Below are 20,964 nucleotides of genomic sequence, written 5' to 3'. Positions count from 1 at the left end.
ACATTCCTAAATGATAAAACAAAAACTGCAAGTAAATAAGAGCACTTCTTGACAGGAAAGTATAAACAAATTTTTATATCACAAAACAAAAACTGTTTTGAAGGAACAAGTAGCTACTCCAATATGTAATCTCTGGTTACAAACAATTAGTGCATTAAAAAACCTTGACAGAGGGGTTCAATTTCCATAGTTTCTAACAATAGTGGGTATTACCTGTAGTTCAACACATTCAGCCTGTGAGTAATTCTGTGCTTGCACCTTCTTCAACCTAGCTTCCGGCATACTATAGAACTGAATATCCTTCTCCATCTGCATTTCTTCAATCCAGAGCATTGTCTGGAACCAATCTTGGTATGTTTTCTCACTTAATCCAGACTTCATTAGTGTCCTGAAAGAAAACCCAATAACATTTAGGACACAAATTTGTTCTAATAATATTCATAATCATCACTGTTAATGTTTTTACAATAGATTTTTCCCTAACAGGATAGAAATGAAATGCATTCCCTCTGGTGTCTTCTGTCTTGTGCAGTTTCTGTCCAAACTCCCATCTTGTCCAGATCTCTATTCATGACCTTTCCCTGATTCCATAGGCCATCACATAGGTCTTTATACACTAATTTTTCAAACTGCTCCTACATTCCTTATCACTTGTCCAAACAAATTTAACCTGAAACTTGTGTTATTTATTAACAGGATGCTCTTACTTACCAGTGGCATAGTAAGGTAGCCCCTGGTTATTTGGTCCACTTGGTTATAGGCGATTTGGTTTTATGGTGTTTGTCTAGCAACGACGACAACTGGATTTTTGGCGCCGATATGCACTGATCCCCACTTATCGGCAGTGGTCGCCAGTACTGATAACTGGGGATCAATGCTTTTGTCACCAATTTCCAGATATCGTCATGCCGTTGGGAACACAAAACCCCAACAGGGAACCCCCCCCCCCCCTTCTCAATACCTAATCAGTGTCTACCAGAGGAAAGATTTGCTTTTCCTTATCATAAAGTAGTTTAAGAGATCACATTTCTAAATTCTCTTAAGATTTGCCCAAAGGACTTGTACTTAGTTTGTTGGCAAAGTTGGACAGCTAGGTAGAAAAACCCCAAAATGAACAAATAAAAATTCACAGCCAGAAAGCATGGAATGAATGCAGCTTTTCTTATTTCACAATCTTATAATCTTTATCAAACTTCTATTTTGATCTTCATCTGCTATACAATCTACCACATAGCACTATATATGCAGTTAATTCTAATCTTTGCTCTTCTTTGCCTTCTTTCTTCCCAATACGTATATATCATTTCGTCGTCTTCACTCTGTCTAAGCTGGAAGCTCATATTTTCTTTGACAGCCCTTTTTGTTGAAATGTATTTCGGTTTTCAATCTTTCTCTGACACCATCAACTCAATACTTATCTCGAGAAGCCAGATCCCCAAGTGTCTTTCAGTATAGGGTTTTGAATAATCATTGAAAATCTGAAGGCAACAATTCTAAATATTTCCAACATCCATCACCTACAGGGTAGACAAATTACTCGATTTATCAAACTTGAGACACAAATGTCAACATCCTACCCAAACTGTTGTCCATTGAGCCACATTCAGCTAACAAACTGGAATAATTCTTTGTACAAAAAAGTGCTCCTATGATCCTTAAAAATTAACCACACAAGTTAATAACTATCACCATTAATTTTTAACACTAAAATTTTTATTAATTGGATTAAGGTATAAAATGAGTTCTGACCTTTTTTCAGTTTGACTAAAATTATGTCTGATAAAAAATACATATGCAGCGCAAACTTCTAAATATCAAAATATGTACAATGTCATGTATATATCTTCAAACAGGGAAAAACAAATAAAAAACTCACCTTAGCCAAGTAGTCTCTTCTTTTTCACTGGGCGCAACTTTGCTCACAATGAAATTCTTAGATGCTATATGTTTCAAGCTGGGTCGGTAGTTGTATTTTTCCAAACGGATATTACGGGGTGTGAAGGTCCGGGCCTCACTAAAAATAGAAACATTTTTGTTTTGTTTAAAGGAAATACAGGACACTGCAACTGGACGATATAGTTATAGAATTTAAAAAATAAATTGGTGACAATGGACCAACAATACCTAAATTTCCAGAACTAAATAATAATTTCAATTTTTTTCATATAAAACACTTTACTTAAACACAGCCAAACTCTGTGGTCTTCAAATACCTACCAGGATATTTTGTTTAACATACAAAAGAAAAGGGGCAGTAGCCCTGAGCTTGCATGCTCATTTGGTGTGGATCTCAGCTAAAAAAGACAACCATATTGCAAAGTCCTACCAGACAAACAACTCTACTTCTTTAAGCAAACAAAAACATAAGATTAAAAAAACACAAGCAGAGAGATGAGGGAGAAAAAAAAACACACAAATACACATTGCAAATATATACAGGTTAACAGAACCTAAACTAACCAGCTCATTAACAACGCTAACAATTACAAAAATTGGACACTAAATACAAACCAGACTAAATTTAAAATATACAAAATACATAAAACTTCATTGAGAATTGGGCGATACTGACTCGGCAAAAAAAAAAAAAAATTTAAAAAAACTTTCATAGCTAACCAAGCTACAAAGTATCAATTACCAAATTAACATGAAAAAAAAAAAAAAAAAAAAACTTTCTCTAGGAGAGGACAGGGATACTTCAAATATTTCTTCTCTTTAACACTACTATGAGATTCAGGGTCTCTGTAACACGGTTTTTTGGACTTTGCTCCTTGTCAAGGCATCGGATGTAGCTGAAAGTTGACATATGTATATTTTACAACCACGCACAAATTTTGTCAGCATTATCAATAACCTAAACCCTATAATTTTAATTTTTATAGAGTAAAAATGATCTAGCCGACGCCATGGCCAATGATTACGAGCCAAGAGTCGAAAAACATTCATTACGTAAGCAAGGTAAACAAACACCTTTTGACTTAATGTTGCCCCGCCCATCCACCAGACAGAAATTCCATCGGCTCTGAAACCCAAAGACTTTATGAATGGCGGAACGATACATAGATGTGGGTGGGGTATCAGTGCTAGCATAGTAATACTACTGTAGCAGTAGTGCCGCAACAGTATAGCAGTAATATACATGAAATACCAAATTTGTAACTAATTTGTATTTTTCATAACTAACAAACCTGAGGTCTTAACATTAGGATTTACTAGCGCCAAGCTGGAAACCGGTAGAATTAAAATTACACTTGTGAGATCCAGGGACTATTGGCATCTATACCAGGTCACGGGGCATGTATACCCAGAATGCCCACGGCTACCTGTGACCCACCAGTTATATTTCTAACCCAGTTTAGACTGCTAGAGGGGTGGTTCGAGGTGGGCCTTTACCTGTTAAGACCTCAGGTTTGTTAGTTATGAAAAATACAAATTAGTTACAAATTTGGTATTTGTTCATATACGGAACAAACCTTCGGTCTTAACATTAGGATAGACTTACTATTGGAGGGAGGTAAGTCTCTACAACTGACTAGGAGTTTGCCACCTTATCCATTTCCGAATATATAGGGAAATTCTAAGAGAATGGACAATGAACCTAGAACCAAAGATATAAGCTGTCAAGTAGGGAGACAGATACCAGGTAGGAGTTTGTCTTTGTGTTGTCGGGCAGGACCTCCTCCGACTCCCCTGTACCTGTGGTTACCTGAGTATTCATGTCCTCCCTCGTCTGCAGAGCTGAAATGTATTGGAGCACGCCCTCCTTAAATGCGATTTGAATTTATTTTGGATTGAAGTTTCCACTGTTTTGTGTGAGGAGTTTGTTGATTTTTTTTTATATATCTTTTTCTATACATATATCTATATATATATATAATATATATATTAAATTGCTATATATAGATATATATCTATTAATGCTATAGTTACATAGACTATGATGGTCCTTATGGCCTATTGGCCTTGATGTTTGTTATAATAAATGTGTTTAGTTTGTAATTCATAGGTAGGAATTTAAGTGTTTTCTCACTTTTATCCTTCACCTTCTTTCTTTCGCTTATAGTTATAGGTATATTTGGATTTTGGCCTGGCCAGCCAATTCGTATGAATATATTCCTTTTAGATGTATAATTGTGTTTGTTCTCTTTCATGTTTTCTATCTAGGGCTTAGTTTTCTTAGCCGTTTAGGGATCCTACGGGATTATTGAGGACTATGTTACGTCCTTTTCAGTCACAAGGTTGACTTAATGTTATTTTTGTGTGAATAAATATTGTTGAGTTTTCCCTTTTGTTTTCGTCTCCACTGACCATTTTACGCAGAGTATTTTTGAACATCACTGAGAATATAAATAGTGCAATAAAAGAACTGCACCAGGACCCAATAAAGGGGTCCGTAATAAGTTGGCGACCGTGACAGGATATTCTCAGGGATACTCGGTATCTTGGTCTGTGGAGCGACACTGAGGTGGTCTCTTCAATATTTATTTTGTAGTATTTTGCCTTTCTCCCTGCACACTTTATTTTTTTGACATAATGGAAGAGTTTGTTTTTGATCCTGCCGAATATTTGGGGTCGGCCGATTGTATAAAGCATTTGCCCGTATGAGTAGGAAGCATTTAATTTCTTGTGCTCAGTGGTTAGGTGTTCCGCTGAAATCTGCGGGCACTAAGAGGGAAATATTGATGGCGGTAAGAGATAAAATTTCTCAAGATTTAGCAGAGGCTGGAAATTTGATTAACGAAAGTCGAGAGGACAGTGATGATGAAGGTAGTACGTTTGATGTAGAGTTTCAGAGGAGGAAAAATGAGTGTGAGAGCAGGTTTGACTTTGTTGAGGATCCTCCCCGCACAGGTATTATTTTTGAAGGTCCATCTAATTTACCTAAATCTAATTTGTCTACTAATCCTTTTTTGCCTTCCCCAAATCCTATGCCAGAGGGACCCCTGGCTCCTATTCAATGTTTGGGAGAGTCTAAGGAGGAGGTAGAATATAAGTTAATTTGCAAACGCATCGAGTTGAGGAAATTGGAATTTGCGGAGAACGAGAGGGCGAGGCGTCACGAGCTGGAGGTAGCTAATATAAATTTACAAATGGCAAAGTTGCAGGGGACCAATATGATCAGTTCCCCTAAGAATAATTTTAATGATAAATTTAATTTAGGTGCGGCATTAAAGTTAGTGCCAGTCTTTGATGAGAAGAACGTCCCTGAATTCTTCAAGGCATTTGAACGGGTTGCCACCCGATTGTCTTGGCCCTCTGAAATGTGGACGGTATTGATACAGTGTAGATTGGTTGGCAAGGCAATCCGGGCATACAATGCCTTGGAGGAAGGAATTGCTCGGGACTACCAGAAGGTCAAAGCACTGGTCCTAAAAGCCTATGATTTGGTACCCAAGGCTTATTGTCTGAAATTCAGGAATTACAACAAACACCCTTCTCAATCCTTTGTTGAATTTGCACGGGTCAAGGAGGAACAATTCGACGACTGGCTAAAGAGTCGTCAGGTAGTGTCTTTTGCTGCGTTGAGGGAATTGTTGCTCCTTGAGGAACTCAAGAAAGCATGTAGCAAGGAGTTGAGAGTTCATTTCGAGGAGGTTAAGGCTATAAAACTGAATGATGCCGCCCAATTGGCAGATGAATATGTCTTGACTCATCGTTCTGGAAATGGTATTTTTGGTTATCAAGATATGAATAATCCCTCTTCTCGGGTCGTCAGTAATGGAAGGAGAGTAGAAACCATTTCGTCGTCTGTCTCCTAATATTCATAAGGGTAATAATGACCATTCTTTTTACAGGTGACAGGAATGTTGGTGGAGTCTCTGCAGGGCCTCCTCCTCCTCGTATCTTTGTTAACAAGGGTATGCCTAATTCAGGCAAGGATATAACTATAACAGGTATAATGATAACAGAGGTACTGGACATAGAGGAACCTGTTTCTGGTGTGACAAACAAGGTCATTTCCCGCACCCAAGTTGCAAGCACGTTAGGAGGTATCTGCAGAGAAATGGTCAGAATCCAATTTCCAACAGGTCTGGTGGGGGGGGTTTAGTGATAAGGTTGAAAAAACTGAAGTAGTTAGCAGTAGGGTAGATAGTAATGATAATTCATCCCGTAGCAATAAAAATTTGTGACTCGATTTTGACAAATATGTCTGGCCAGGTAAAATAATTCATAAATCTAGAACTATCAATGTTAAGTTTTTGAGGGACACTGGTTCAGCTCGGTCTCTGGTGTGAGTGAGGACTTTGAAGGGTTTAAAAGAGCATTCAGGAAATATGTCGTTCTGGGAGGGTTCCCAACCAACGGTTGTTTCTGCTCCGTTGGTGGATGTCAGGTTGTTTCTTTTCCCGGATATGATAGGGTTACTGAGTTGGCCGTTGTCGATAATCTCCCCATACCTGGTATTGACGGAATTTTGGGAAACGATATGCTCAATAGTGAAGGTCGGGAATTATTTCCTATTTTGTCTGTTCATGCCCATCCTGTTTCTGTAACAACCCGTGCCACAGCAAGAGCTGCTGAATCAATTAATGATGCTGATTATTATTTAGTAGTTTAGAAGTAGATGTAGAAAGGCCCGGGTCTGTAGATAGTAGTGATAGTCATATTATTATTAATGATGTTCTGAAACCTGATTGGGATCGTTTGGCTTTTATTGAGGCCCAGAAAACAGAATTTAATTTTGAGTTAGGTGATATCAATGATCTAACTAAGCCTCGGTTTGGTAAAATAAATAATTTGTTGTACAGATTTAGTAGACCTTCGACAGATGATCTGAGCAAGACTTCTCGGATCGAGCAAATTGTGATCCCTTCCCAGTTCCGTGAATCAGTAATGAGTCTCGCTCAAGACAATTTCCATTCAGGTCATTTTGGGGTATGGAAGACTTTCCGTAAATTGGCAAGATATTTTTGGTGGCCTGGAATGAAATCGTCTGTGAAGCGTTTTGTGAACGAATGTGAGGTTTGTCAGGTTATGGGAAAACCAAATAAATTATTCCCAAGGCTCCTTTAAATCCTATTCCTGTCATCGGAGAACCATTCTCGGAATTGGTGATAGATGTGGTTGGTCCTTTGCCGAAAACTAAGTCTGGTTATATTTATCTATTAACAATTATGGATAGAGCCTCTAGATTTCCCGAAGCTTTCCCTTTGAGACGGATAACCTATAAAGTGGTTTTTGAAAAATTAATGGAATTCTTTTCCAGGTACGGTCTCCCTCGTGTTATTCAGACCGATTGCGGTACGGGGGGTAATTTCACAAGTAAAATGTTTAGAGGTAAGTGTGCTGAACTGGCCATTCAGCACATTACGAGTGTTCCGTATCATCCGGAGAGTCAAGGTGGTGGTGAGAGGTTTCACCAGACATTAAAATCTATTTGAAAAAAAATTGTTATGAACACGGAAGCGAGTGGGGACAAAGCACTGCCGCTCGCACTCCTTTGCTATTAGGAAATCATCCCAATGCCTCCACAGGTGTAGCTCCCTTCGAACTGATTTTTGGGCACAAAGTCCGCGGCCCTTTGGACATCTTTTGTGAAGTATTAGGGGTCAATCGAAGGGGAGATATCAAAATGGGAGAATTTGTGGATGATTTGAGAGAGAATGTTCAGTGCTTGGAAGTTTGCTCGGGATAATTTGAATTATTCTCAGGCTAAAATGAAGGCTAACTTTGACAGGAACACTATAGTCCGTTCTTTTGAACCAGGAGAATTGGTTTTGATTTTGAGTATGGACCCGGACAATTTTCTTGAACCTAGATATAAGGGTCCGTGGAAAGTTTTGAGGAAATTGTCCGAGGTGAATTACGAAATTGAAGCTCCCGGTTCAAGCAGGAACAAGTGTAAAATTTTCATGTAAAAAACTAGGTTTGAAAGCATATCATAGAAGTGTGATCCTTTAACAGTTGTCTCTGAGCCAGTATCTGTAGCTGTGTGAAATTTCCTCCTCGGGATTCGGATGATTTAATGAGTCAGGTTTCTTCAGATGCTCTTTTTTCTAATATACAAAATTTAGAAGTTTTACAGGAAGGTTCTGAAGCATTTGGATCCATCATCAAAGAGGAGGACTGTGGTTTATTCCCTAATTTATTCCTTTTCAGATTTATTCCGAGACTCTCCAGGTAGAACTAATTTTCTTTGCCATGATGTAGATGTAGGTAGTGCCTCCCCAGTTAGTGCCTCCCCAGTTAAACAAAGTCCTTATCGGTTAAATCCCGTAAAGAGGGATTTCTTTGGTCGAAAAGGAGATTAAATATATGTTGGAGCACGACCTGATTCAGCCATCAGTCAGTCCTTGGAGTTCCCCTATTGTTCTTGTTGAAAAAGCTGACGGGCAGTTCCGCATGTGTGTGGACTTATCGAAAGGTTAATGCCCACACCAAAAATGACTTTTCCTTTGCCACGTATTGATGATTGCCTCGACCAGATAGGTCTGCCAAATTTATTACGAAACTAGATTTGCTGAAGGGTTATTGGCAGGTTCCGTTTATCTGATCGAGCCGTGAAATCTCGGCATTCGTAACTCTCCCTTTGGTTTGTATGAATGCAAGGTTATGCCATTTGGGATGAAAAATGCCGCGTGTACTTTTCAGAGGCTTATGAATAGGGTAATTTGTGGTTTGAAAGGAACTGAAATTTATATTGATGATTTGGTTGTATATAGCAATGATTGGAGTACGCATATGGTAAGATTGCGTAAGGTATTTGAGGCCCTTAGGTCTGCTGGTTTGGTTATTAATTTATCAAAGTGTGAATTTGGCAAGGCAAAGGTTTGTTATTTGGGTCACGAGGTTGGTTTGGGTCAGGTGGCTCCGAAACAAGCTAACCTCGAGGCTATTATTAATTTAAAAAGGCCAGGTAGTATTAGAGAGGTGAGAAGAGTTCTGGGGATGTCTGGTTATTATCGCCGCTTCGTGCGAAATTTCTCTGATCTTGCTCAACCAACTCTTACTAACCTTTTAGAGAAGGTAAAAAATTTTGTTGGTCTAATCAGTGTGAGGAAGCTTTTAATAAGCTTAAAACCATTCTAAGTTTCGAAACCTATTTTGACTTCCCCAGATTTTTTCTACGAAACCTTATACATAGCAGTAGATGCCAGTGATGTGGGTATGGGTGGAGTCCTTTTCCAAAGGGACGATGAAGGTGAGGTACACCCCATATCTTATTTTAGCCGGAAGTTATTGGGCGGCTGAAAGGAAGTATTCTACCATTGAAAAGGAAGCTCTTGCTTTGGTCCGTACCCTTATACATTTCAAACCTTATGTAACTAACTTTTCTCTTCCCATAAGAGATCTGGACGGATCATAACCGCGTTGTTGTTTTCATTGAGCGTATGAAAGGAGCCAACCAGAGGATCTTGCGTTGGGCTCTCTTGCTTCAGGAATTCAAGCTGGTTATCAAACACATTAAGGGGTCTGAAAATAAGATTCCTGACGCTCTCTCACGAATTTGATATGTTTGCCTTACCTCCCTCGTACGCTGCCCTGCTCGTTTCTCCGGTGGGTTTGTATAAAAACTTTTTTTTTTTTTTTTTTTTTTTTGGAACACTGTAAGTCGAGGTGTGTATACGTAAGTTTCCTTCCTGATTTTTGCGAGTTTTGTCTGTATTGTTCAGATTTGTTTTGTATGCTATGTGAAGATTTGGATGTTATCGAAACTTTTCTTGTCGTTGTAGACTTAAGTTATTTATTTTTTATTTTATATACCATGTTGACTTTGCTGTTTAAATCTAGTTTTATTTTCAGGCTTTTTTTTTTTTTTTGTAGGTGGTGGACCTTAACCCTCTTACGCCGAAGCCCTAAAAATCAAAACCTCTCCTGTAATGCCGGCGCCGGTTTGGAGTGAGCGCGGAACCGGAAAAATAATTTTTTTCAAAAAATCACAGCGCGCTTAGTTTTGAAGATTAAGAGTTCATTTTTGGCTCATTTTTTTTTCATTGCCTGAAGTTTTAGTATGCAATCATCAGAAATGAAAAATAATATCATTATCATATGTAAATAATGCGATATATGGTAGCGAAAAAAAAAAAATTCATTGATAATTGTATTCAAATCAGCTGTGAAAAAAACGGTCAAAGCTAACGATTACTTTTTTTTTTCGTTGTATTGTACACTAAATTGCAATCCTTTTGATATATAATACATAGTAAAACAATAAAAGCAACACCGGTTAAAAATATTATCACAAAATGATGTACGAATTCGTAACGCGCGGACGTAAAAAAACCAAAAAATGTTTATTTTCCAAAAATTCACAGTAATTCTAAATAATGTTCTAGAGACTTCCAATTTGTTTCAAAATTAAGACAAATGATTGAATATTACGATACTGTAAGAGTTTTAGATTAGAATTGCAGATTTTGACCATTTCGGACGAGTTAAAATTTGAAATTTGACGAATGTCGAAATTTTAATATATATATTTATTTATATGCACATATTTCGAAGATGGAAAAAGCTACAACCTTTGATTATTTTTTATTGTATTCTTCATGAATTTGCGCACATTTTGATATATGAAACTCTATAAAAAGGCTAATATGAAAAGGAGCAAATATTAGGATAATGCGATGTACGTATTTCGGAGACTTGCGGCCGCGAATCGGCGCGCGGAGTGAAGGTAAATATATTTTTCAAAAATTCACCCATAATTCACAATATTGTTTTAGAGACTTCAAATTTGTTTCAAAATGAAGAAAAATGACGGAATATTACTAGGCCGTAAGAGTTTTAGCTTACAATTGCGTTTTTCAACTATCTCGGTAGAGTCAAATTTGACCGAACGTGGTTTTTTTCTATTTATCGTGATTTATATGCAAATATTTCGAAAAAATGAAAAGCTCAACCTTCAATAATTTTTAGTTGTATTCTACATGAAATTGCGCACATTTTCATATATAAAAACTTTATGTAACAGCTAATTTTAAATGGTGCAAACATTTCGACAATCGCACAAAAAAATTCTGATTTTTTCGGAAGAGTTACCGCGCGAACGTAATTTTTTTTTTCATAAATTCACCATAATCGAAAATATTGTGCTAGATACTTCCAAGTCGTTGCAAAATGAAGGTAAATGATTGAATATTACTAGAATATAAGAGTTTAGCTTACAATTGCGTTTTTCGACCATTTCGGTAGAGTCAAAGTTGACCGAAAGTGAAAATTATTGCACTTAACGTTATTTATATGTAAATATTTCAAAACTGATAAAAGCTACAACCATGGGTTGTTTATTGTTGTATTGTGCATGAATTGCGCACATTTCCATATATAAAACTTTATGTAACGGCAAATTTAAAAGGGTGCAAACATTAGGACAATCGCACGAAAAAATTTATCGAAGAGTTATCGCACGAACGTAAGGAAAAAAAAAAAAAACAAAGGGAAAAAGTTTTTTCATAAATTCACCATAAATCGAAATATTGTGCTAGAGACGTCCAATTTGTTGCAAAATGAAGGCAAATGATTGAATATTACTATATTATAAGAGTTTTAAAGCAGCTTACAATTGCGTTTCTCGACCATTTCTGTAGAGCAACAAGTTGACCGAAGGTTGAAATTTTTTACACTTATTGTTATTTATACGAAAAAATATTTCAAAATTGATAAAAGCTACAATCATGAGTATTTTTTTGTTGTATTCTACATGAAATTGCGCACATTTTCGTATATAATACTTCATGTAAAGGATAATTTAAAATAGTGCAAAAATTATGTCAAAGTGACGAAATAATTTCCGAGATGTGTCACTGATACTTTTTAGTGCGATAAGAAAGAAATTCGCGCTTGCGCGCCTGCGTAGCGATTGTAAACAAAACAACGCCTTGATCCGTGAACTCCCAGCATCCCCCAAGGCGCGTGATACAAAAGTTTTCGGCTGGTAGGCCTATAAGTATTTTTCCGCGAATTTTAAAAAAAACTTTTTTGAGCCGACGTATGATACGTCCAATCGGCATACGGGAGACATTTTGACTCGACGTTTAATACGTCCAATCGGCGTAAGAGGGTTAATGTTCCTGTTTTCCAGGTTCTATGTTCTTGTTATAAATTTTTTTTTTTTTTTTTTTTTTTTTTTTTTTTCTCGGGGAGGAAGGTATTAGAGTAACGTAATTTTCCGATTTATTTAAGTCAACCTTGTTCTAGATTTAAGTACATTATTTTCCTTAAGGGCAGTTAATGTTAAGTGTTTAGTGTTTTGTTTACGGTATAGTTTCTCGCCTCCTCCCCGCTCACTTAATTGCTTGAAACTATCGTTTTAAAAACAATGTGGTTGTTTATTTTTTCGAGTGCGGCAGGACTCCTGTGCGAGGTGACTTTTGAATGACAGTGCTCGGCCTAGAGTGATTTTCGGGCCTTCCTTTGCTTCCTGATACGTCTGCAGCTGGTGATTATTGGAAAACCTTGAATCTTGTTTTTGGAGCTGCCCTTCGCAGGTACACTTCTGTCACCTGCGACGTCGTGTGACCTGTATTCGACGCAGTTGACTTTGTCACCTGCGACTTCGTCGTACTGCCACCTTAGTGGATATATATATTTCCCTAGGGTATTGAGTGCCAATCGTGTTTTCTGCCGGCACTAGTGAGCTTTGGGCAGTCATCAGTGTATCTCCAAGGACACCTTAAAGCTGCTGCTGAGGGAGCAATCTGGCTCGTGAGGTGTCAAGTAGGGAGACAGATACCAGGTAGGAGTTGTCTTTGTGTTGTCGTGCAGGACCTCCTCCGACTCCCCTGTACCTGTGGTTACCCAAGTATTCATGTCCTCCCTCGTCTGCAGAGCTGAGATGTATTGGATCACGGCCTCCTTAAAGGCGATTTGAATTTATTTTGGATTGAAGTTTCCACTGTTTTGTGTGAGGAGTTTGTTGATTTTTTTTATATATCTATTTTTCTATACATATATATATATATATATATATATCTATTAATGCTATATTTATAGACTCTGATGGTCCTTATGGCCTATCGGCCTTGATGTTTGTTATAATAGGGTGTTTAGTTTGTAATTCATAGGTAGGAATTTAAGTGTTTTCTCACTTTTATCCTTCACCTTCTTTCTTTTGCTTATAGTTATAGGTATATTTGGATTTTGGCCTGGCCAGCCATTGTATTAAATATATTCCTTTTTAGATGTATAACTTGTTTTTGTTTCTCTTTCATAGTTTCTATCTAGGGCTTAGTTTTTTTTCTTAGCATTTAGGGATCCTACGGGATTATTTGAGGACTAGTGTACGTCCTTTTCAGTCACAAGGTTGACTTAATGTTATTTTTGTTGTGAATAAATATTGTTGAGTTTTCCCTTTTGTTTTCGTCTCCACTGACCATTTTACGCAGAGTATTTTTGAACATCACTGAGAATATAAATAGTGCAATAAAAGAACTGCACCAGGACCCAATAAAGGGGTCTGTAACATAAGCGGATCTATTGGTTTTCCCCCACTGGGTGTAGATACCATTATATTGTTTACTCTTGTCCCTTGCAACTGGATCCACCTTCACCCCTCTTTTCCCTATTATCCAGAGGGTGTGTTGCAACTGAAAAGTATATCATAACCTAAGATAGCTCACAGTATGGCTGACCACCTAACCCTGCATCTAGTCCGTTCCAGCACATGACAGTACTCTCCTTCATTTTGCCCGTAGTTAAAGGAGTAGAAAGAAAGTAGTAAAGAAAAAAGACCAGTCATCCCATTCATTCTACTTTCATACCTTCATCTTAGACTAGACGCAAACTGATCCACCCGGGGCACTGGATGAGCTATATCACTTGTTGGGCCGCCACTACTGACCCAAGGAAAAAGTGTCCAAGGATCTATGGGCAACCTCTTTCAAATAAAATGAGGTGAAAGTTTGCTTTGGCGTTTCCACAACACCAGCTTTCAGAATTCTATCCACAGAGATGTTCTTCTTAAATGAGAGAAGCACTCAAGCCCCTGATATGCATCAAGAGCTCTAGCTCCCACCTGGCTATCTGACCCTCTGTCGTCTGCCATATAAGCATCTCTGATCGTCTCCCTTAGCCAAAACGATATTGTATTCCTGGACACTTCCTTCTTGTTCCGTCCTGTACTTACGAACAACCTCCGGCACCCCGGCCTGAGGTGCCTTGTTCTCTTTAAGTACTCCCTTAGTGCCCTGACAGGGCACAGGAGCATCTCATCTTTGTCATTGTCTACAAAGTCTGCCAAGGAAGGTTGTGGTTAAAGGAGTCGAATCTGCCGTCTACTATCGTTGAATTTTGGGTCTTGGCCACGAATTCTGGGACAAACTCAAATACCATTGATCTCCAACCTCTCGAGTGTTTTATGAGATATGACAGGCCATGTAGCTCCCCCACCCTTTTGGTTGAAGCTAGGGCCAATAAGAAGACTGTCTTCAGGGTCAGGCTCCTATCCGTGGACTGCCTTAGTGGTTCATAGGGGGGTTTTGTCAGACTACTCAGTACCCTGGTCAGATCCCAATCTGGGGCTTTTAGCTCCTTTGGTGGGCATGACTGTTCAAAGCTCCTCAACAGCATGGCCAACTCCCATGAAGACGTATGTCCCCTCCTTTCATTCGTAAGACTGAGGCTAGAGCCGCCCTGTACCCCTTTACTGCAGATACAGACATATGCTTTTCTGTTCTGAGATATATCAGAAAAGTCTGCTAACTGCTGAATAGTGGGTACCGAGTGGAGACAAGTTCCCTCTACGACACCAATCACAGTATGCTGACCACTTTCCTTGGTATACTGTCGCAGATGATTTTTCTTATATTTCCTGCCATCTGAGTTGCTGCTTTCTGCAAAAACCCTCTCGCTCGGAGGAGATACTTGACAGTCTCCACCCGTGAAGCGATAGGGACTTCACCGACTGGTGGTACCTCTCCATGTGCGGCTGACACAGTAGGTTGCTCCATGGGGGGTAACTCTCGGCACATCTACTAGGAGTTCCAGTAGGTCTGGAAACCACTCTGCTTTCGGCCATAACGGGGCTACCAGGGTCATCTTGAGGTTCTGAGACCGCATTACCCTGTTCAGAACCTGACGGATTAGACAAAACGGAGGAAATGCGTACACGTCCAGATTGTCCCAGGGGTGTTGTAGCGCATCTTCTGCTACTGCCTCTGCGTCTGGGACTACTGAACAATACACTTCCAACTTTTGTTGTACCTGGTTGCAATAGGTCTATGATCGGTCCTTCCCACAACATGAGCATCCTGTCCACTACCTGTTGGTGCAGGAACACTCCGTTCCCCAGAATCTGATCCCTGCGGCTCAACTTGTCTTCCACTGTTTCTTTTTCCCGGAATATACTGGCCCCTGATGTCTACCAGGTCTCTATAGCCCCACTGGTGAAGTTGAACTGTCATCACATGTAACTGCCGGAGAAAACTAGGCCCTCCTTGCTTGTTTATATAAGCTAACTACTGTGGTGTTGTCTGACATCAATACCACTGAGTGTCCCTCTACTCTCTCCCTGAATTCCTGTAGAGCTAGAAACGCTGCTTTTAAACTCCAGCATGTTATATGGAGTTCTCTGTCCTTGCAACTCCATTTTGCTGACACCATCAACTCCTCCATATGGGCTCCCCAACCTTCTAGTGACACATCCGGCAACAGCAAGAGGTCTGGAGAGGATTGTTGAAGGGGGACACCCACTGTCAGATTGTCGTCGTTCATCCAACACAGCAAGTCTTTCCTCACTTTGCCAACAAGGGAATTTGCTCGTACGGGTGATCTACTATTGGTGACCAAAACTCCTTCATCCTCCATTGTAGGGACCGAAGGTGTAGCCTTCCTTGTGGTACTAGCTTCTCCAGGGAGGTTAGGATTCCCAGTACCACCTGCCACTGTCTTGCTGGCTGTGTCTGCTTTCCCAGAAAGGCATTCATCACTTGTTTGCATTTCTCTATTCTTTGGTCTGTCGGGAATACTTTGGCTTGTGTTGTGTCTATAACCATTCCCAGATATTCCAAACGTTGACTTGGATCCAACTGCGACTTTTCCTGATTTACCACAATACCTAGGCTGTGACAAAGCTGCAGGAGGGTCGCCCTGTCCCTGAGTAATTTTCTTTCTCCTGGACTTTGCTATCACCAGCCAATCGTCCAGATATCTTATTAGCCTGATCCCCTGAGCATGCGCCCACGTCGACACGAGGGTGAACACTTTTGTAAAAACTTGAGGAGACGTTGTCAATCTGAAGCACAGGACCTTGAATTCGAAAGCTTTCCCTGCAAGACTGAAGCGGAGAAATTTCCTTGAAGACTGATGGACTGGTATCTGAAAGTATGCGTCCTTTAGATCGACTGTCAGCATAAAGTCTCCGATCCTGACTGCTTGTAGAACCGTTTTTGGAGTTTCCATCTTGAAACTGGTTTTCCTTATAAACAGATTCAGCGTTGACAGGTCTATTACTGTCCTCCACTCCCCGTTGGCTTTGGGTACCAGGAAAATCCTGCTGTAGAAGCCTTTTGACGGACTGCATACTTGTTCCACAGCTCCTTTTATCATCATCTTCTTCACTTCGTCCTGAAGAATAGTGGCCTTCTGAGATTTGTGGGCATAAGCGACGTGGGGTAATGGCTGATCTGTCAGGGGCGGGGTTACCTCGAACGGGATCAAATACCCGATCCTAGAACATCCACCACCCACTGCTCTGCCCCTTGTTCCTGCCACACCCTTCCAGTGATTTGCCAGGCAACCCCCCACTGGTGTGGCAGAGTTGATGGGAGGCGCCCATCCTATCTTCTTGAGCCTCTCCCTCTTCCCCTATTGCCCCTTCCTCTGTTGTTTCTATTGTGAAAGGGCCGATGAGTTAGCCTCTTTGGGGAAGAGGGTCTTGTGACTGACTCTATTAGGGATGTTATGTCTCACTGTCTTCTTCCAAGACATTTGCTGTTGTCTTCCCTCCAAAGGAGTAGTTTGACTGTTATTGACGTTTTTCCTAACTGCCTGTTGCACCAAACCTACGTTAGTGTCCATCCTTCTTCTATCTATCACCTCTTCCAGTATGACCTCTGGCAACAGCAGTTGCGATTCCAAGATATCCCCATTCCTCATTGCTAACAGGGAATCCAAATCCACATTGCGGCTTAGTCTAGCCAACGCTGCATCTCTCCTCATTAGCAGGATATTTGCCCAAACATTGGCACTTACGTTTGTCAGGTACGCAATCGCCTTGGAACCTGACTGTAGTAATCTAATGAACAATGGTTCATCCACTACTTTTCTTGTTGCTTCCGAGGATGCAATCTTCGCTACTGCTGTTGACCAAAGGTCTAACCAAGAAGCAGCCTGAAAGACAGAAGAAGCTGTTGCTTCTAACGTAGCAGCCTCTTGCTACGTCATCGAAGGGCACTCCATTTCAACCTGATCTAAGGTTAATCCAGGCCTTAATCTTACAACATTAGGGTTCATTTGTCTAGACAGCAAAGGGACCTTCGGTGTCGTATAATATTTCCTTTGCTTTATCATTGGAGGGGGAATAAATTTAAATGATCTATTAGATCTTAAGGAATTATCCCTCCCTGCAATCTTTGCGTTTACGTGTTGCAAGACCGACTCCGCATGACTCGAACAAGGCAATTCATACGACACCTTGGTATCCCTTTTTAATCCAAATGGCATGTCAATTACAGGCGGAAGCATACTGGCCGGTGTTTCTGTCTTCTCCGAAAGGTTATTGAATTGACGAATCAAATCAATCACCTCTGCATACGAGGCCAGAAACTCTTGGTTTTCTCCTTCCTCCAGCTCTAGTGTACCATTCTCCTCCGTCACAAGGGATGTTGTCTCGCCCCTATCTTCTGACAGACGGCCCGGAATTCCACGGCCGCGGTCTCTTTGATCTTTGCTGGCCGCTGTTGGCTCGATCCCGGATAGTCAGCAGGGGAACGAGAACGCCTCACTCTTTCTCTGCTCACGGATCTAGAGCGAGAATCTCGTCTAAATCTCCAAGATAATGAAGGCTCCCATAAGACAGATATAACTTCGTCTCTATTAGTTTTGGCATCGTTTATAAGCGTCGGAGAGCTCGGCCTTGACCTTTCATCCAGACGGACACTGCCTTCCACGAACGTATCCGCCGAGGTTGCCAACTCCCTATTTTTCGTATACTTTTAATAGGAGCCTTATCGTCCTTCGTACGTATTCTGAACGGCCTTACGGGCGAAACTGGGACCTGCATTCTATCCTCTGCTGCACCTTTCGCCGCCAACGTCGATTTTACCAGCGGTATCGTAGTTTTTGCGATCCGAACTGGCAACTCCGCATGGATATGGCAGTCTTGGTCCGAAGATGAGGAAGAATTGATTCTTCTCCTCTTAGCCCGAGGATCCGCCAGGAACTCCAGAATCCTCCTCCAACGCTTGACTGGCGCTCGCCGTGACGTTATCGGACTTAGCGATGAAGCCGAACTAGAGGAAGAAGACGAAGAAGGCGAATCACACTTTTTCTTTTTCTCTGTCTTATTCATTCTCTCCTCTATATCCTGTAATTTCTGCATTACAGTTTGTATTGACGGGTCAGAAGGCGCATTAGCGTCTGGGTGCAGCGAAATAGGCCGAGAAGCAGTCTGTGACGTCATCACGCCTGCCATATCGGTGTGTGACGTATGTTGTGACGTCATCCCTCTCATAGGGAGACTGAGAGGTTTCTGCTGGCAACCGCACGTTTGCTGCCAAACTACCTCCCACGTTCTGCATCGCTGTAAACACTGAGTTTGATGGCGAAGCCGCGGCATTAACTCCCATAAATTGCAAGCCCGGGGGATGAGGAACATTCAGCGCTGCCGGACCCTGCTGGAACCGTGATGTCATATAATGCGCAAGCAGACCATCCAAGGTTGGTACGCCTGGTAGGCCTAGCGCTGACCACGTACCATCTAACCTATGCGCTTGAGGAGCAGGAGCCTGGAACAAAGACGGTGGATCTCCCCCTCTACTTGCTGGGAACAGAGGAGAGTGCATATTATTCATAAAATTACCCAAGGGCCCTCCTGACGTTTCCGATACTGAACCGCTAGGAGAAACCGAAGGGGTATGAGACAAATCAAAAGCAGGTGGAGAAACATATGGAGTAGCCTGGTATATTGCCGATACAAAAGAAGCCGGTAAGGTTTGGTCATCCAAAGATGGCGTCACCACCTTCCTTTTGTATTGACTTTTCCCATAGAACTTTTTCCACTGTTCCACCGACCAACCGCGACAAACAGAACATGGATTAGTAATCGTACATACGTTTTCCCTGCACCTACTACACGTTGGATGAGGATCCGTCGACACCAAAGTTAGGAACCTAGAACATGGAAAGCCACTGACTCCTGGGCATTTCCTTTGTTTCCTCTTCGAAACGGTAGACGATCCCAATGTTGAGGCAAAATTCTCCATTATACCACTTATACACTCTTTCCTCACACTGAGCACACTCGGAGAAAGAAAAGGTAAAAAGAAATGAAAAAATGAAATGGATAAAGAACGGGCTAACTGAAAAACCGGCTTTAAATCAGATAGACAGTAACAAGTCTTATCTTAAAGGCGGTAGGAAAATAACTGGTGGGTCACAGTAGCCGTGGGCATTCTGGGTATACATGCCCTGTGACCTGGTTATAGAGCCAATAGTCCCTGGATCTCACAAGTGTAATTTTAATTCTACCGGTTTCCAGCTTGGCGCTAGTAAATCCTAATGTTAAGACCGAAGGTTTGTTCCGTATAAGAACAATTAAACGTTTAGGCCAACTGCTGGGATCCTTGAAGATCATTTAGCACTTCTTACAACTACTTGAGAAATTAGTTTTTACAGCCAGAAGTTAAATTTTCTAATCCAACAATGCCCACGGTAGCCTTCAGTGTTATCCTGAATTATAACGAGGCGAAAGTGGGTGGAGCCTCATGAAGTCACCATTCTGACGATAATTATTGGTGAAGGTTTAAAGCCAATATACGGTACCGGCTATTTTTTTCCAGTAAATAGGTAGATAGCCAATAAATAAAAATTGCTTGACATTGGATATAGCAGTTATCAAATCAAGCTTGTCTACTATGTTTTTGATAATTACCAACTATTCCCTACATCTTGCCAATCTGATTGTGACCTATAAAGTAGACTGTAATTTCTTTGGAAACTTATTTTGGGAGTTAGACTAATAATCGAAGTGTTTTTGTATTTATTAACATATTTTGTTGTTTGTTATTCATATGACAATTATCATGGAGAGGTTCCAGAGTTCATAAAGGTGTACTGCTTTGCTTGTATTTAAATTTGTATGTCATTGTTGCCAGAGGTTTAGCCTTTGTTACCTATAGCCAATCATCCATTGAGAAAGAGGGAAGAAATGCTGTCATAAGTTACGTAACGAGTGCGTTCGAAACCTTATCTCTGAGTAAGGTGGCCCGTCTTCAAAAAAGGTCACTTTTACATTATAAGTACCAAATTTATTCAACCTACGTAGTGCAGAATACACTTAAAATTTATGTGTTGATATAATATGCATTCTGAATAAGCGTTATATTTATGAAATGCATAGATAAAAAGTTATTGCGAAAAAACCGTGTTACAGAGGCCCTGAATCTCATAGTAGCTCACAAAATAGAAGAAAACCCTGTAACATGCACAGTAGCACTGAATCTAATGAATTTCCATTTGGTTTTTGTGTAAATTGAAGATAAAGAAAAAAAGTGATCACAAATAATTGGTGCTCACCAAGTGACCAAAAAAGGTTACTCAATCCTTGATAATCTGGAAAATCATTGATGGGCTGATGTTCAATAAAAGAATGTAGCAGCTGGGGTATTTAAAAGGCCACAATGTGACCTTTTTACAAGTATATATGATTTGTACTGAAACAAACAGTACAACGTGTATCAATGATTTTTGCTTGCTCTCCTTCCATGCAGCAACGAACATTTGTAAGGAAACTTTCCTCAAGTATAAATCAGCTAGTCTAGTGTAGCAAGGGGGGCTTATAGTGTTGCAGACGGAAAAAATTTT

At 40.3% G+C, this 20,964-nt stretch overlaps 1 protein-coding gene across 3 annotated transcripts in view; it reads right to left on the bottom strand.

The window, feature by feature from the left end:
• Positions 1-20,964, bottom strand: part of LOC135207989 (putative helicase mov-10-B.1) — a 221,559-nt gene that overhangs the window by 160,754 nt on the left and 39,841 nt on the right. For all 3 annotated transcript variants that reach the window (XM_064240068.1, XM_064240066.1, XM_064240067.1), the window contains exons 9-10: positions 1,877-2,014; positions 214-388 (exon numbers count right to left, since the gene is read on the bottom strand). In XM_064240068.1, the coding sequence (XP_064096138.1) occupies positions 214-388; positions 1,877-2,014 (313 nt within the window). The remainder of the gene's footprint in view (positions 1-213; positions 389-1,876; positions 2,015-20,964) is intronic.

Source organism: Macrobrachium nipponense, chromosome 34 (genome assembly GCF_015104395.2).
Source record: "Macrobrachium nipponense isolate FS-2020 chromosome 34, ASM1510439v2, whole genome shotgun sequence".
NCBI lineage: Eukaryota > Metazoa > Arthropoda > Malacostraca > Decapoda > Palaemonidae > Macrobrachium > Macrobrachium nipponense.
This window is presented reverse-complemented; position numbering and strand designations above follow the sequence as displayed.